Here is an 18422-nt window from a genome sequence, read left to right on the forward strand (position 1 = left end):
GGTAGTATATAAAAGATAGGTTGTATATAAGGATATAGTATAGGAAGGAAGAACGTTATGAAGCAATTTTAATCTCAAGGTTTAAGGGAAGGCAAAGAGTGTATACACCTACGCCATTGTGATCGATTCTGAGCCATGTCACACACAGTCTCCAACCATTGGTTACGATAGTCGCGCGGACCCCAACCAAGTAGTCTGCATCTACCAACATGGCTCAAGTATAATTATCAGATGTAATTTGAATGAACAGTTGTATTTCCAAACTAGTGTATCAAATGATGAATGAACAGACTAAAACTTGAATCTAAATAACTATGAATAAGTCCTTGAAACCTTATTTCTACAGGAGTAAGATCATAAGGCATATTTACTAATTAAGCATTGGATCATCAATCTTTTGTTTATTACTTATTTCAAAAGAAACAAATTATAGTAGATGGATGGTTCATCTCCTTCGCCAAAATAAAAATTTGCGAAACGTGATGTTTGTTCAAGTAAATTTAATTTAGCGCAAAGTAAAAATTGATTACTGATTCGTATCTTCGATTTTGAGTCATACAATTTATGAAATAACTCGTAGAATAACATGTTTACTTTCGTAGAGAAATTCCAATATTTACAACCGACAAAAATCATCATAACGCATTCATCGAAGTAGCCTATATAGTATACTCAGTTGAATTCCACTAGTTGAGATATTCGCTTCATTAAGCTCATTTAGGTTAAAACAGTCCTTTGGACAGAATCAATTAACTATAAATTTCTGATCCTCTATTACTGTCACTTTCTTAAAATATAAAATCCATATTCCTTGACGATGATTGGTTATTCGATACGTGTCTTCTGACTTTGATGTTGGCCGACACCAAAGTCAGAATCTCTAATAAAAACATCAAGACAGTTCTACTATGCGAAGCTGAAACTTGGAGAACTACTATAACCACCATCAAAAAAGTATAAGTATTTATAAGCAGTTTGTCTACTGGAGACACTCAACGTCCATTGACCGTATACCATCAGCGACAAACCAGCTTTCAGCTGCAGTGGGAATTAGGAAACAAACTCTAGAAGTGGATAAGATACACACTGCGGAAGTCATCAGACCGGATCACATAGCAAGTCCTAACTTGGAATCCTTAAGGCAAAAGGAAACGAGGAAGATCAAGTAACACATTGTATCGGGAACTGGAAGCATATATCAAGAGAATGAATAGCAACTGGGAAGGAGAGCCCTGTGCAGAGTTCAATGGGAACTCCTGGTGGGAGGTCTTTGCCCCTCCACCAAAAGGAACAGGCTTAAGTTTTCTAAATCATCCTTGGTGTCCACGAATCAACAGATATCACGATGATAAAATTGAGTAAAATCAAGACTATATCTATTGAATATCACTTGTGTAATTAGTAATCACACTACACAGCGTAATGCAGTCTTTTGAGGCACCAGTTTACTTATTTGTAAGAATTTACATTGATTACTATTTCATTGTGGAACATTTTTGTTTATTTCTTCTAGATATTTATGTAGCTCCATGTTATTATTATCCGAATCGAGCTGGTACAACAGACAGACCTTCATTTATGCTCGGAGTAGAACTAAAAACCGGTGAAAAGCCTCCTGAACATTGGACAAAACGAAGTACTGCACTCCTGATGAACTTGGACGTCTAATATCAAAAATCATGACAATTGAGTGTATCGACGACTTATACTTTTTTCGATATGTTATTATTTCTATATTGTTTTGGTAATTGATAGGAATTAATCCAAGCGGTTATTGTTGTTAGTGTTATTAAATTTAATTTCAACAATGTCCAAATAAACTATAATATTTTTTATCAGAACGAGTTATATAATTGAGATTGATTTTCGTAGTTTCAACTGGATGCTTACTTATTGGTTTAATGACAGCCATAGGATCCATGATGAGTGATTATTAACATTTTAAATGGCTAGTTGAACATAACTGTATCTCAATATATTAATATTTCTACTGTGATTCTATTGTCACTGATTGCTGCAAATGTATATGGTTACTTATTAAGTCACTTACCACCCACAGATTGCAATGGATTATGTATTTAATTTCTAATCATGAAAACATGATTCAGTTCATACTTTCGCAACTCTACATTTACGGACCATCTTCAGTTCAGATGCGATTGGAAACCAGGAAGCACCAAACAACTGTTACTGATTAGAACTGGACTACTCAACAATGCAAAACCGAGAACACACCTAGGAATAAAATTGTAACCTTCGTGTCTAGAATCAAATATTCGATCTTCAAACTACCAAGATTCGATTCATAACTTCAGTCAACCCCATAAAATAATAATTACCGGGTTATTACCAGCGACTAAATGTGAGAAGTGATCCCCAGAATTCTAGACAGAAGCAGCAGCAGTAGCTCTTCTAGTTACTGCCGGTCCCAAGCCCGGCTAAAGGAGGGTTGGGCATGAAGTTAGTGACCCCATCCTGTAGAAAACAATCTTGCTGAAAATTCCCCAACCAGATTAAACAAATTAAACCATTTAAACTTCTCCCTGGGAGTTGGAGGAAGAATTATTACGCCTCAATATGAAAGCCGAGATTCTTCCGAATTCACGAAGCCGATGCCCCTTCTAACAACCAGACCAACAATTTTTATAGGCACATGGAGTGTCCGGACAATGTTGGAGACTGGGAAGACCAGTCGAATAGCAACGGAAATGAGAAGATACAAATCGGCAGTACTTGAAATCAGCGAAACCCATTGGAAAAAAGCTGGACAGCAAAGGCTAGATACGGGAGAGATGCTACTGTACTCCAGTCACGAAGGGGAAAATGCTCCACACACTCAAGGAGTTGCTCTAATGCTGTCCAGAGAAGCACAAAATGCACTTATAGGATGGAAATCTCACGGATACAGAATCATCAAAGCATCATTCAAAACAAAGAAGGGGATGACAATGAATATTGTCTACCCACCAACGATAGCAATGACGACATTAAAGATTAGTTCTACTCGAGGCTACAATCAATCATAGCTAAGTGCCCAAGAAAGGACCACATCATCCTGATGGGAGATCTAAATGCCAAAGTAGGAATGGACAACACCAGATACGAAGATATAATGGGATGACATGAACTTGGAAAGACTCGCAAATCTATGTGCATTCAACAAATTGGTTATAGGTGACACAATATTTCCATACAAGTACATACACAAAGCTAAATTGATCTCACCGGACCACACCACAGAGAATCAGATAGATCATATTTGTATCAACAAACAATTCTGAAGGACAATAGAAGACGTGAGAACCAGGAGAGGAGCTGACATAGCTTCAGATCACAGCTGGCTGATTGTGGCCAAGGTGAAACTGAAGCTAAAGAAACACTGGACAACTGGACAAACAACATTACAAAGGTTTAATACAGCCTTCCTTCGAGATACTAACAAACTCAATGAATTCAAGATAACTCTCAACAACAGGTTCCAAGCCTTACAGATTTACTGAAAGAACAAGAAACTACTATGGAGGAAAACTGGAGAGGTATCAAATAAGTACCAACTTCAACTTGTCAAAAGCTTCTGGGTCGCAGGAAGCATCATCATAAGGAATGGATATCTATGAGAACCCTGGACAAGACTGAAGAAAGGAAGAACAAGAAGACAGTAATTAACAACAGTCGAACAAGAGCAGAGAAAGTTAAGAGACAACCAGACTACGCAGAAGCAAAAAAGCAAGCGAAGAAGAGCATTAAAGTCGATAAGCAGAAATATATGGGAGAACTAGCAATGACAGCGGAAAAAGCTGCAAGAGAAGGGAAAATGAAACAACTATATGATACAACGAAGAAACTAGCAGGGTAATATGGTAAACCGGAGAGACCAATCAAGGACAAAGAAAGCAAGACAATCACCAAGATTCAAGAACAGAGGAACAGATACGTGGAAAACATGGAGGAACTCTTAAATTAACCAGCTCCATTGAATCCATCGGACATCCAGGCAGCACACACAGACCTTCCTATAGATGTCACTCAACCAACGGTCGGAGAAATCAGGATGGCCAGTCATCAAACAAATCAAGAATGGCAAAGCAGCACGACCTGAAAATATACCAGCTGAAACACTGAAGTCAGACAATGAAGCAACTGAAAACATGCTTCACCTTCTATTCAAGTAGATTTGGGAAGAACGACAAGTGCCATTGACAGACTGAAAAGAAGGATACCTCACCAAGATAACAAAGAAAGGAGATCTGATCAAATGTGAGAACTACAGAGGCGTCACACTATTGTCAGTACCAAGAAATGTTTTCATCAGTGTTGCTGAACCGGGTGAAAGACCCAGTAGACGCCCAACTCTGAGATCAACAGGCTGGATTCCGTAAGGAAAGGTCGTGCACAGACCGAATTGTGACAATACGGATCATCGTCGAACAATCGATTGAATCGAACTCGTCACTACACATCAACTTCATTGACTGAGAACACGTTTGACAGTGTGTCCAGGAGGACGTTATGAAAAATTCTTCGACACTATGGAGTTCTTGAGAAGGTTGTCAACATCATCCAGAACTCAAATGACGGACCACAATGCAAAGTGGTGCATGGAGGACAGCTGACGGATACATTTCCAGTAGGGACCGGAGTCAGACAAGGCTGTCTACTCTCCCTCTTCCTCTTTCTTCTGGTAATTGACTGGGTTATGAAAACCTCGACATCTGAGGGGAAGCACGAAATACAATGGACACATCAGAATCAATTAGACGTTTTGGACTTTGCAGATGACCTAGCCCTCCTATCCCATACACACGAACAAATACAGATGAAGACAACTAATGTAGCAGTAGCCTCCGCATCAATAGGCCTCAATACACACAAAGGAAAAGTAGGACTCTCAAATACAACACAGAGAACACCAAACCAATCACACTTGATGACAAAACTCTGGAAGATGTGGAAACTTTCACGTACCTGGTCAACATCATCGATGAACAAGGAGGATCTGATTCAGACGTAAATGAGAGAATTGTCAAAGCAAGGACCGCATTCCTACAATTGAAGAACAAATGGAACTCAAATAAACTGTCAACCAATATCAAAGTCACAACCTTCAATGCGAACGTCAACACAGTTCAACTGTACAGAGCTGAAACGTAGAGAACTACTACAACCGTTATTAAAAAGGTAAAATTATTTATAAACAATTGTCTAGTCAAAACACTCAATGTCCGTCGGTCGGAAACCATCAGCAACAGTCTACTATGGGAAAGAACAAACCAGTTTCCAGATGAAGAGTAAAGTAGGAAAAGACGTTGGATGTGGACAGGATATTCATAAAGGAATCCACCAAACTGCATCACTAGGCAAGCCTTTACTTCGAATCCTGAAGGCAAACGGTAAAGAGGAAGGCCGAAGAACATACAGTGTCGGAAATCGGACGCCGATATGAAAAGGATGAATAATAACTGGAAAGAATTGGAAAGGATAGCCCAGGACAGGGTTGGGTGGAGAATGCTGGTAAGCGACCTATGCTCCTCCATGAGGGGTAACAAGCGTAAGTATTGTCTAGTACTTGCCTCCTATCTCACTTTTTCTGGTTCTCTTTTAAGTATTTTTCTCTACCACTTGGTTTTCTTTAATCATTAACTCAAATTATGTGGTATCTTGAAGTATCTCAGCAATGAGCTTCATCTAAGATTTCATTGTTTATGCACTTGACATGAACACTTTATGATTGTGGTCAATGCAAGATATGAACCATCTGAAATTTTCTATATTAGCTTTTAGTTTTGACTAGCTGGACTATTGAATTTGATATTTAGTAAATAAGTAATTTTCATGGAATATTCAAACGTCAATAATGACGGTTTACTATATATTTTTTAAATTTAAACGTTTATCCTAAGGTGTTGTATCCTGCTTTTGAGTATTTCTCAATATGAAAACTGAATTCTGTTTACTTTCTACCATGTTCATATTTTATCTCATGAAGTATTTCAACCTTTTTTTTTATCGTCAGGAAGTCACTGAACAATTGCATGTTGCTGAGAAAACTGAAATACAAATTGATAAGGCTCGTGAAGGCTATCGTCCATCTGCACAACGTTCTTCAATTTTATTTTTTGTATTGAATGATATGAGTCGAATAGATCCTATGTATCAATTTTCTTTAGAAGCATACATTGATTTATTCACTTTAAGTATTGATAAAAGCCCAAAATCGACGAAATTAGATGATCGTATCACAAATTTAAATGACTATCACACTTATGCTGTATATCGTTATACATGTCGTGGTTTATTTGAACGACATAAACTACTATTTTCATTCCATATTTGTTTAAAAATACTTGAGTCAGCTGGTAAAGTTAATGAAGATGAATATAATTTCTTTCTACGTGGTGGTGTTGTATTAGATCGTGAAAATCAATTTGATAATCCATGCACAGCATGGTGTACAGAACAATGTTGGGATAATATTACAGAATTAGATAAATTAGCTAGTTTTCATGGTATTGTTACATCATTTGAACAATATTCAAGAGATTGGAATTTATGGTATACATCAGCTGAACCAGAAAATAGTTCGTTACCTGGTGAATGGGATAATACATTAAATGAATTTCAACGTATGCTTATTGTACGTTCATTAAGACCAGATCGTGTATCATTTTGTGCAACAAGATTTATTATAAATAATTTAGGTAGTCGATTTGTTGAACCCCCTGTTTTGGATATGAAACAAGTAGTTGATGATAGTTCAACTAGAACACCATTAATATTTGTATTATCACCAGGTGTTGATCCTACAGCTGGTCTATTACAACTAGCTGATAATTGTGGGATGAGTAAGAAATTTCATGCTTTATCATTAGGTCAAGGTCAATCACCGATTGCTACACGATTAATTAAAGAAGGTATACGTGAAGGAAATTGGATATTCCTTGCTAATTGTCACCTTTCATTATCATGGATGCCAGCATTGGATAAAATTGTTGAACAACTGAGTACGGAAGATATACATACTGATTTTCGTTTATGGCTTTCATCAAGTCCAAATCCAGCTTTTCCAATTTCAATTCTACAAGCTGGTATTAAAATGACTACAGAACCACCAAAAGGTTTACGTTCAAATATGAAACGGCTTTATCATCTTATTAAAGTAAGTTATACTTTGATCAAGAAATTTTTAACTGACGTTAATTTTTATTCAGTTTACATCGGTTTGATTTAATTAGCATTGACTTAATTTAGTATATACGTACGTATATGTTTACAGTCCTAATTGGTGCAGTTTATCACGTTATCTCGTTATTAAAACTACAGGTTTAAACTTTGTTACAAATCCCCCATAACAACTCAATTATTAGTTTCATTTATTCTACAGAAAAGATAAAGGCAAATATTGAAACCAAATGTCAACGTTCTATCATTATCTTTTTGTCTTCAGATGAAAATAATGAGTTGTAATAAACATTTTTGATCCTGACAATGATCCCCTTCAAAAACTCGGTTAGTGACAATAGGATCTTTGGGAACTTTTGGGATCTATGATGGCTGCAAAGGTTCACCTAGAATCACGCCATAAATAATTGAATATTATTTCTTCCGAGAACTAAAAACCCATACACTACATATTTCGAAAGTGATTTCACTGCTCAGCCATATAAGATATATTTCTATAGTCAACACCTTTAAATATAAAATTTTGAAATTAACTAGATTCTCAAAAATCTTCACCTATTATTCAGTGCTTGAACCTGTTGCTAATGTCAAGGACTTTATTTGACACCTCTCTTTTGAAATATGTGCAGGTACATCCAGCTGACGAATCCAGAATAGGATGAAACGCATGACCTGGATTCCACTGCAAGCCACTAAACGTCTCTACTTAAAAACATTTCATCTATTTTCTATAAGTGTTAATTCTGCCGAAGCTTCCAACCACACGTTTGAAATACATGAGAAACTGAAGTTTAAAAAAATAATAATTTTTCTAAAGAATGATTCTTTTATCTAGGAATAAAAATAAATTGATTACAAGCCTCGACTAGTGAGGTATCTGAGGCAATTACCATGTCTGCATGTCTGAAAAGAGAAATGATTCCTGTTATAATAACATAAAGATTAATCACGATATACGACAGCGTAAATAACAGTTGGTACTTGTGTCTAATGTTAACTGCAGTTTACCAGCAACCGAAATGGGAGTAAGAACAGACAAATACTGAAACTGTTAGGTTTAAAAAAAGATTCAAGAAATATACGAAACTAGAAATAACTGTTCCTGTGGTTAATAGAAAGTGAGTTTAATGATAAATACATTAAGTGTTATAAGCGTTTACAAATAATTTAAGATACTACTACAAACGCGTTACACCACATGCCTAGAAATTAACAGGAATAAAACTGTTTACTGATCGTAATTGAGTAGTATGAGACGACATACAAATAACAATTTGGATGGAGAGAGACTAGGAACAGAATGTGCTAACGAACTTAACAATACATTAATTTGTTAATTTAGTTTTCTATTCAACTCCGTTGGAGTTAATATTTTTTGAACTTAATATATACACATACATTTACTTTACAGGAAGATCAATTTTCCTTGTGTCAGAAACCAGAGAAATATAAAAAACTCCTATTTTCATTGTGCTATTTTCATTCAGTATTATTAGAACGCAAAAAGTTCCTTATGCTCGGTTGGAATATTCCATATGAATTTAATGATTCTGATTTTGAAGTATCTGAACATTTGTTAACAAATTATTTAGGGCAATATGATGAAACTCCATGGGATGCATTACGCTATTTAATTGCCGATATTAATTATGGTGGCCATGTTACTGATGATTGGGATCGTCGTTTATTAAATACATACATTAGTGATTATTTTAGAGATGAAGTATTGAAAGAACCATTTTATAAACTATCGTCACTACCATATTATTATATACCAAGAGATGGTACATTAAATGCTTATCGTGAATTTGTAACACTTCTACCACAAATTGATCATCCAGAAGCATTTGGTCAACATCCTAATGCAGATATTACATCACAGATTCAAGAGACACGAGTCCTTCTAGATACGCTGCTTTCACTACAACCTCAAGTAAGGAAATCTTGTCAAGTGTCAATGAACATGACTTCATTAGAATCATTTTTATCATGAAGTTATGGAGATTTACAATTATTTTCTCCCTTATTCATGGTTCAGGTTAAAAACATTTGATGCCAATGATCTTCTCAAGGCAAAGTAAAAACGGTATCCGTTACGTGTTAATTATTTTGAACATCTAAGAGGTGGTCACTTTGTATCCACTACTCATTAAATTTATGACTATTGGAATTATGAATCTCTTGCTTCCTTTCAAGTATAAGTTTTAAGAAATGTGTTAAAAAGATTCTAAAACATTACTCTCAGTCCCCACGTCTATCATGATAAGTTTCTCAAGTATATATAAATCCAAAAATGAAACTATTGGAAACTTTGGAAATTTCCTAATGAATTTTTTTTGTTTAATAACGATTTTTTTAAATAGTTGAGACCATCAGTCAATGGATGCTAGACCACCATGGATAACCTGGAGGTACTGGATGGCTGTTTCGTCCTTTTGTGGGACTTCTCAGCAGTGCGCATCCACGATCCCGCTTCAATTGACTCATGATCTCAACTATCAAAATTACTATAATATCCACAAAACCCCTTCTGATATTAATGATTTGTTTGTTATATACTGATATGCAGTGAGAGATCACAACTACAAAGAGTCATCATTGTTCTAAAATAATAATATTAATAAGCTTGACTATCACAAAAATATCATTTGGGAAAATTACGGTAACCACATGAAACGAGCTTATTGAAAGAAAATGTAGTAATTGATAACAAAAGTATCCTGTCTAAGAATGCATGTAGCCTAGAACATTAATATATCTCTTCCTTACTAATATAAATTTTCATTTTTATAGTAGTATAGCGGCATTTTTGACAAATTTGTCTTTGCAACTAATCAAAATAAATAAGATCGAAGTAAATTTTTCAGAAATCGCAGTAAAAATAGTAAAAGAAAAATCATTCTCCACGGTACAGAAGTGTCCTTAATTCTTCACGAGTTTGTGGATATGGGTTTTTGTAGCTTAGTACTAAAATGAGACACCCATCTATTACAATTTTGAATGATTCTTTTACTACTGTTACTACAAAACAAAATGAAATTTAGAAAAAGATTTTATTGCCGCAAGTTTAATTGTATATTGACTTAAGGATTTGTGAAGTAAACTATCCATGTATTTAAAATTGATACTGCTGTTACGTCGAAAAATATTGCGTTGCAACAGGACTACACGAAATTCTACCGATTGACCAAATTCAGATATCCTAGTACGACCCCAATACTGTTCCCCGACTCCAATTAATCAGAACACAGCCGTTAAATGAGAGTTGTTTATGGGGTCAGAAGCAGATCAAAAATGATTTACAGACAAGGCATATTTATACAGTTAAGATGACTATGAACAGTAACCAATGGAAAGAAAGGACACGTAAATGTTATAATTATGACAACTCAAAATTGACCAATAGGAAAACGACACGTGAAAGTCATAGTTAGGACAACTGTAAATAATGACCAATAGGAAATAACATGTGAAATATGTGGAAAGTCTGAAAACATACCACTTTACGTTCGAGATAATTTTTGGGATATTCCTGTGAATATCCTAACAACTGCATAATTGAACTTTAGTGTCTTGATAAACTTTTTGATTACAGTAACTTACTCAAATTGTAACACACTTGGGATATACAAGACATTTGAGTGATTAACCTCAGTGGTACGATGGTTCTTTCAGCATTAGGTATATTCACTAAACCTAAAATAACCAGTGGCTTTCTACATTTTATAAGCAGTTTGTAATTTAAATGGGATATAATAAGACTCAAAGGTGAGTAGCTCATTAGCTAGTATAAATAAAAACTTATACCATAGCATGAAAGCTATAGTACTTCATTTGTTTAACTACAGTATAAGTTAGAACCTAGTTTAACGGTTGATAGATGGGAGCTAAAAACTTGATGTCTCTGTAAATCATTTTGCCTCATAATATAATCGAAGTTTTCAGGATCCATTCATCTCTCAACGAGCACTTCTATGTGATTTAAAAGTATACTAACTTTCTGGCGTTTAATTATCCTGTTTTATTATCCTTTCGTAAACATATTTTTAGGTATCACAAGGTACAGGTGTTTCACGTGAAGAAAAAGTTCTTGACTTAATTGACAACCTACAAAAGCAATTGCCTGAAGATATTGATTTTGAAGGCACCATGAAAATGTTTGCAACAGATCACTCGCCATTAGTAGTTGTTTTACTGCAAGAAATACAACGTTACAATCATCTTCTTGGCTTAATACGCAATCAACTATTAGATTTAAGTAAGGGTATTCAAGGCTTGGTTGTAATGTCATCAGAACTTGAACAGATATTCACTTCAATTTTTGATGGACATGTTCCAAAACAATGGAGTAAGGTAAATTTACGAATCACAAGATTTATCGGCATTATCTTATATTTTGCATGTATATACGTGATTATCCTAAGACCAGTATATATATATATATATATATATATATATATAGGGAGTAAAAAAGTTAAAATTATTCTTTTACTTATAGATTTATGATCATCCTAGTCACACTGAATTTTAGCTTCAACCATGGTCTGACATAAGCCATTGAACTATTCAAAACCAGATAGTACTGATCAGCTTCCTCCTTACTAGAGAACTCTCTGCTATGCTACACTGGACTAAATCAAGGACACCGAAGTCTCGAACTGAGTACGGTATTTTTAGGGCACTGAATCGGAATCTGTTTGACTACATCAACGATTTCGGTCAGTTCGCGATATTATGCAATGGGTTTTCAGTAATTTTGTTAATATCTAAATTTTTGCAAGGTTACCTTCCGCCTGTTGTGGTTTCTCATGAACACCTCGCCATTTCCTATGTCAATAAAGTAATATCATAAGGTCTTGTACGAACGATTGTCGTGATAATCATGGTAATTCATTATCGTAAAAATAGAACCTATCCATTATCTTACCATTAGGTAACTTCTAAATCATCCAGTTGTAATGGAGTGAATGTTGTGAAATCTCTAATTTTTTTTGATTTTGTACGAATAATTATTGTTTATACTTGGATTATCGTATTCTTATACTTTTTCATTCATTCGTTTTCAGGAGGCATATGAACTGTTACTTTGTGTTTTACTCTCCTTAAGTTATTATTGATTGATTACGTACCCATTATACAGTCTCGTTATAATTTATGGTATATTTATGTCCACGTTGTAGTTAATTATTCATGTTGCCGAGTTCTTAGTCATAATGGTAATAACACAATAGAGGTCTCATCTGCTTGCCGTGTTCTCTTAACAAAATGACGAAAGTCGTACTCCTGACACAATTGACATTATGTTGGCCAAAGCTAAAAGCTATCGTTGTCAGTCAAATTGCATAATTAATCCAAGTAATGGATGTTAGTCTATGTGCGGAATAAGTTTACTTAAGATATAGAATTATAATCTGGATTCTGATTGGTTAATTATATCGAATGATATCAATTTTATCTTCCTAATGAAACATCCGCCTAGGGACTTTTGCTTTTTAACATTGCACTCCTCAAAGTTAATGCAACTATCTAAGTAAATGAAGGTCTCTGAATGATTAACAGCTTCATTTCTGCTACAAAACTAGACATCAATGTAAACCAACTGCAGAGAATCTTTTTTTTCTTTTCGTTGGGAAAATTATCCCGAATATTTCCACGTTTTAATCCCAAGTACTTAGGAGATCGGGTTTCGTCGCATTCACCGATTCGGAAAGCAATCGGTGCATACTGAGTTGAAAAGAAGCTTATCCAGTTCCACACTAATCGTATTGTCAACATTTCGAAAAACTTGTGAATATGGAAGTATAGGATAAGTGTCTTGTGGAGTGATCAAAAATGAACAAATATAAAGACCAATACTATTGTCACATATCGTAAACTAGTTACATTCCATACTACTTAATTCGCAATTGAAATTCAGTCTACAACTACTAGCTTAATATTATATAATACAATAATTTTAAAGTTATTAATTGTTATTCCTTTGCTACAGATGACATAATTTTCTGTCATTTTTAAAATATCTATTTTAGACATATTCTTCACTAAAACCATTAGGTTCATGGGCAAGAGATTTAGCAGCACGTGTTGAATTATTCTCTAAATGGGCTAGTACAACACATCCACCAAAATTATTTTGGATTGGTGCATTCACTTTTCCAACAGGTTTTCTTACAGCAGTTCTACAAACATCAGCAAGAAAAAATAATATTTCTGTAGATAGCTTAAGTTGGGAATTCAGTGTACTTGCTACAAGTGATCCTAATATTTTAGTCACTCCAAAAGATGGTGTCTATATAAGTAATTTATATTTACAAGGAGCTGGATGGGATAGAAAAAATTCTTGTTTAATTGAAGCTGCACCAATGGAATTAGTATGTCCAATGCCTGGTGTACATTTTAAACCAGTAGAAAATAAAAAGAAATCATCTAAAAGTAAATTATACATTTTATCCATTAATTGTTCAATATTTTATTTACTTGATATGAATCATATTAACGATTATCTTTGCTTTACTACTAATAAACTTCAAGAGTAATCTAGTAATATCTTTGCCAAAAAAATTATTTATATTTTGAATAAGTCATTTATTTTAGATGATCTTTATTACAATATAGAAAATAATCTTTGTTTTATAATTCATAAATTATCTTGAATACCATATTGTTTGTAGTATAATTATCAGTCAGCTACAACGTAGGACCAGGCACATATATGCATCGGTCCAAGTTGCCATACCTCTTTAGCACAACAAGATAAACACCGAATTCATAGTAATAATTAATTTAGTGGTGGTAGTATATAAAAGATAGGTTGTATATAAGGATATAGTATAGGAAGGAAAAAAGTTATGAAGCAATTTTAATCTCAAGGTTTAAGGGAAGGCAAAGAGTGTATACACCTACGCCATTGTGATCGATTCTGAGCCATGTCACACACAGTCTCCAACCATTGGTTACGATAGTCGCGCGGACCCCAACCAAGTAGTCTGCATCTACCAACATGGCTCAAGTATAATTATCAAATGTAATTTGAATGAACAGTTGTATTTCCAAACTAGTGTATCAAATGATGAATGAACAGACTAAAACTTGAATCTAAATAACTATGAATAAGTCCTTGAAACCTTATTTCTACAGGAGTAAGATCATAAGGCATATTTACTAATTAAGCATTGGATCATCAATCTTTTGTTTATTACTTATTTCAAAAGAAACAAATTATAGTAGATGGATGGTTCATCTCCTTCGCCAAAATAAAAATTTGCGAAACGTGATGTTTGTTCAAGTAAATTTAATTTAGCGCAAAGTAAAAATTGATTACTGATTCGTATCTTCGATTTTGAGTCATACAATTTATGAAATACCTCGTAGAATAACATGTTTACTTTCGTAGAGAAATTCCAATATTTACAACCGACAAAAATCATCATAACGCATTCATCGAAGTAGCCTATATAGTATACTCAGTTGAATTCCACTAGTTGAGATATTCGCTTCATTAAGCTCATTTAGGTTAAAACAGTCCTTTGGACAGAATCAATTAACTATAAATTTCTGATCCTCTATTACTGTCACTTTCTTAAAATATAAAATCCATATTCCTTGACGATGATTGGTTATTCGATACGTGTCTTCTGACTTTGGTGTCAGCCAACATCAAAGTCAGAATCTCTAATAAAAACATCAAGACAGTTCTACTATGCGAAGCTGAAACTTGGAGAACTACTATAACCACCATCAAAAAAGTATAAGTATTTATAAGCAGTTTGTCTACTGGAGACACTCAACGTCCATTGACCGTATACCATCAGCGACAAACCAGCTTTCAGCTGCAGTGGGAATTAGGAAACAAACTCTAGAAGTGGATAAGATACACACTGCGGAAGTCATCAGACCGGATCACATAGCAAGTCCTAACTTGGAATCCTTAAGGCAAAAGGAAACGAGGAAGATCAAGTAACACATTGTATCGGGAACTGGAAGCATATATCAAGAGAATGAATAGCAACTGGGAAGGAGAGCCCTGTGCAGAGTTCAATGGGAACTCCTGGTGGGAGGTCTTTGCCCCTCCACCAAAAGGAACAGGCTTAAGTTTTCTAAATCATCCTTGGTGTCCACGAATCAACAGATATCACGATGATAAAATTGAGTAAAATCAAGACTATATCTATTGAATATCACTTGTGTAATTAGTAATCACACTACACAGCGTAATGCAGTCTTTTGAGGCACCAGTTTACTTATTTGTAAGAATTTACATTGATTACTATTTCATTGTGGAACATTTTTGTTTATTTCTTCTAGATATTTATGTAGCTCCATGTTATTATTATCCGAATCGAGCTGGTACAACAGACAGACCTTCATTTATGCTCGGAGTAGAACTAAAAACCGGTGAAAAGCCTCCTGAACATTGGACAAAACGAAGTACTGCACTCCTGATGAACTTGGACGTCTAATATCAAAAATCATGACAATTGAGTGTATCGACGACTTATACTTTTTTCGATATGTTATTATTTCTATATTGTTTTGGTAATTGATAGGAATTAATCCAAGCGGTTATTGTTGTTAGTGTTATTAAATTTAATTTCAACAATGTCCAAATAAACTATAATATTTTTTATCAGAACGAGTTATATAATTGAGATTGATTTTCGTAGTTTCAACTGGATGCTTACTTATTGGTTTAATGACAGCCATAGGATCCATGATGAGTGATTATTAACATTTTAAATGGCTAGTTGAACATAACTGTATCTCAATATGTTAATATTTCTACTGTGATTCTATTGTCACTGATTGCTGCGAATGTATATGGTTACTTATTAAGTCACTTACCACCCACAGATTGCAATGGATTATGTATTTAATTTCTAATCATGAAAACATGATTCAGTTCATACTTTCGCAACTCTACATTTACGGACCATCTTCAGTTCAGATGCGATTGGAAACCAGGAAGCACCAAACAACTGTTACTGATTAGAACTGGACTACTCAACAATGCAAAACCGAGAACACACCTAGGAATAAAATTGTAACCTTCGTGTCTAGAATCAAATATTCGATCTTCAAACTACCAAGATTCGATTCATAACTTCAGTCAACCCCATAAAATAATAATTACCGGGTTATTACCAGCGACTAAATGTGAGAAGTGATCCCCAGAATTCTAGACAGAAGCAGCAGCAGTAGCTCTTCTAGTTACTGCCGGTCCCAAGCCCGGCTAAAGGAGGGTTGGGCATGAAGTTAGTGACCCCATCCTGTAGAAAACAATCTTGCTGAAAATTCCCCAACCAGATTAAACAAATTAAACCATTTAAACTTCTCCCTGGGAGTTGGAGGAAGAATTATTACGCCTCAATATGAAAGCCGAGATTCTTCCGAATTCACGAAGCCGATGCCCCTTCTAACAACCAGACCAACAATTTTTATAGGCACATGGAGTGTCCGGACAATGTTGGAGACTGGGAAGACCAGTCGAATAGCAACGGAAATGAGAAGATACAAATCGGCAGTACTTGAAATCAGCGAAACCCATTGGAAAAAAGCTGGACAGCAAAGGCTAGATACGGGAGAGATGCTACTGTACTCCAGTCACGAAGGGGAAAATGCTCCACACACTCAAGGAGTTGCTCTAATGCTGTCCAGAGAAGCACAAAATGCACTTATAGGATGGAAATCTCACGGATACAGAATCATCAAAGCATCATTCAAAACAAAGAAGGGGATGACAATGAATATTGTCTACCCACCAACGATAGCAATGACGACATTAAAGATTAGTTCTACTCGAGGCTACAATCAATCATAGCTAAGTGCCCAAGAAAGGACCACATCATCCTGATGGGAGATCTAAATGCCAGAGTAGGAATGGACAACACCAGATACGAAGATATAATGGGATGACATGAACTTGGAAAGACTCGCAAATCTATGTGCATTCAACAAATTGGTTATAGGTGACACAATATTTCCATACAAGTACATACACAAAGCTAAATTGATCTCACCGGACCACACCACAGAGAATCAGATAGATCATATTTGTATCAACAAACAATTCTGAAGGACAATAGAAGACGTGAGAACCAGGAGAGGAGCTGACATAGCTTCAGATCACAGCTGGCTGATTGTGGCCAAGGTGAAACTGAAGCTAAAGAAACACTGGACAACTGGACAAACAACATTACAAAGGTTTAATACAGCCTTCCTTCGAGATACTAACAAACTCAATGAATTCAAGATAACTCTCAACAACAGGTTCCAAGCCTTACAGATTTACTGAAAGAACAAGAAACTACTATGGAGGAAAACTGGAGAGGTATCAAATAAGTACCAACTTCAACTTGTCAAAAGCTTCTGGGTCGCAGGAAGCATCATCATAAGGAATGGATATCTATGAGAACCCTGGACAAGACTGAAGAAAGGAAGAACAAGAAGACAGTAATTAACAACAGTCGAACAAGAGCAGAGAAAGTTAAGAGACAACCAGACTACGCAGAAGCAAAAAAGCAAGCGAAGAAGAGCATTAAAGTCGATAAGCAGAAATATATGGGAGAACTAGCAATGACAGCGGAAAAAGCTGCAATTACTTACTTACTTACTTACGCCTGTTACTCCCAATGGAGCATAGGCCACCGACCAGCTTTCTCCAACCCACTCTGTCCTGGGCCTTCTTTTCTAGTTCTTTCCAGTTCTTGTTCATTCTTCTCATGTCTGTCTCTATTTCTCGGCGTAATGTGTTCTTTGGTCTTCCTCTTCTCCTTCGACCTTCAGGATTCCATGTGAGGGCTTGTCTTGTGACACAATTGGGTGATTTCCTCAAAGTGTGCCCAATCCACTTCCAGCGCTTCTTCCTGATTTCTTCCTCCGCTGGAATCTGGTTTCTTGTCTCCCACAGTAACTTGTTGCTGATAGTGTCTGGCCATCGGATCCGAAGTATCTTGCGTAGACAGCTGTTAATAAACATTTGTATCTTCTGGATAATGGCTTTCGTAGTTCTCCACGTCTCTGCCCCATACAGAAGAACTGTCTTGACATTTGTATTGAAAATTCTAACCTTGGTGTTGGTTGACAATTGTTTTGAGCTCCAGATGTTTTTCAGCTGTAGGTATGCTGCTCTTGCTTTGCCGATCCGCGCCCTCACATCTGCATCTGATCCACCGTGTTCATCAATGATGCTGCCCAGATATGTAAAGATTTCCACATCCTCCAAAGCTTCTCCGTCAAGTGTAATT

The 18422-nt window shown here is 35.5% G+C and overlaps 1 protein-coding gene across 1 annotated transcript in view; it reads left to right on the forward strand.

The window, feature by feature from the left end:
* The window catches only part of Smp_176300 (dynein heavy chain, putative), a gene marked incomplete at both ends in the record, with an annotated part of 98845 nt that extends 85130 nt beyond the window's left edge, over positions 1-13715 (forward strand). Inside the window, 3 exons of the mRNA XM_018795231.1 lie at positions 1514-1662; positions 11230-11532; positions 13209-13715. Coding sequence (XP_018646987.1) covers positions 1514-1662; positions 11230-11532; positions 13209-13715 — 959 coding nt within the window. The remainder of the gene's footprint in view (positions 1-1513; positions 1663-11229; positions 11533-13208) is intronic.
* Positions 13716-18422: the final 4707 nt, after the last annotated feature.

This window comes from Schistosoma mansoni (assembly GCF_000237925.1).
Source record: "Schistosoma mansoni, WGS project CABG00000000 data, supercontig 0180, strain Puerto Rico, whole genome shotgun sequence".
In the NCBI taxonomy this organism is placed as follows: domain Eukaryota; kingdom Metazoa; phylum Platyhelminthes; class Trematoda; order Strigeidida; family Schistosomatidae; genus Schistosoma; species Schistosoma mansoni.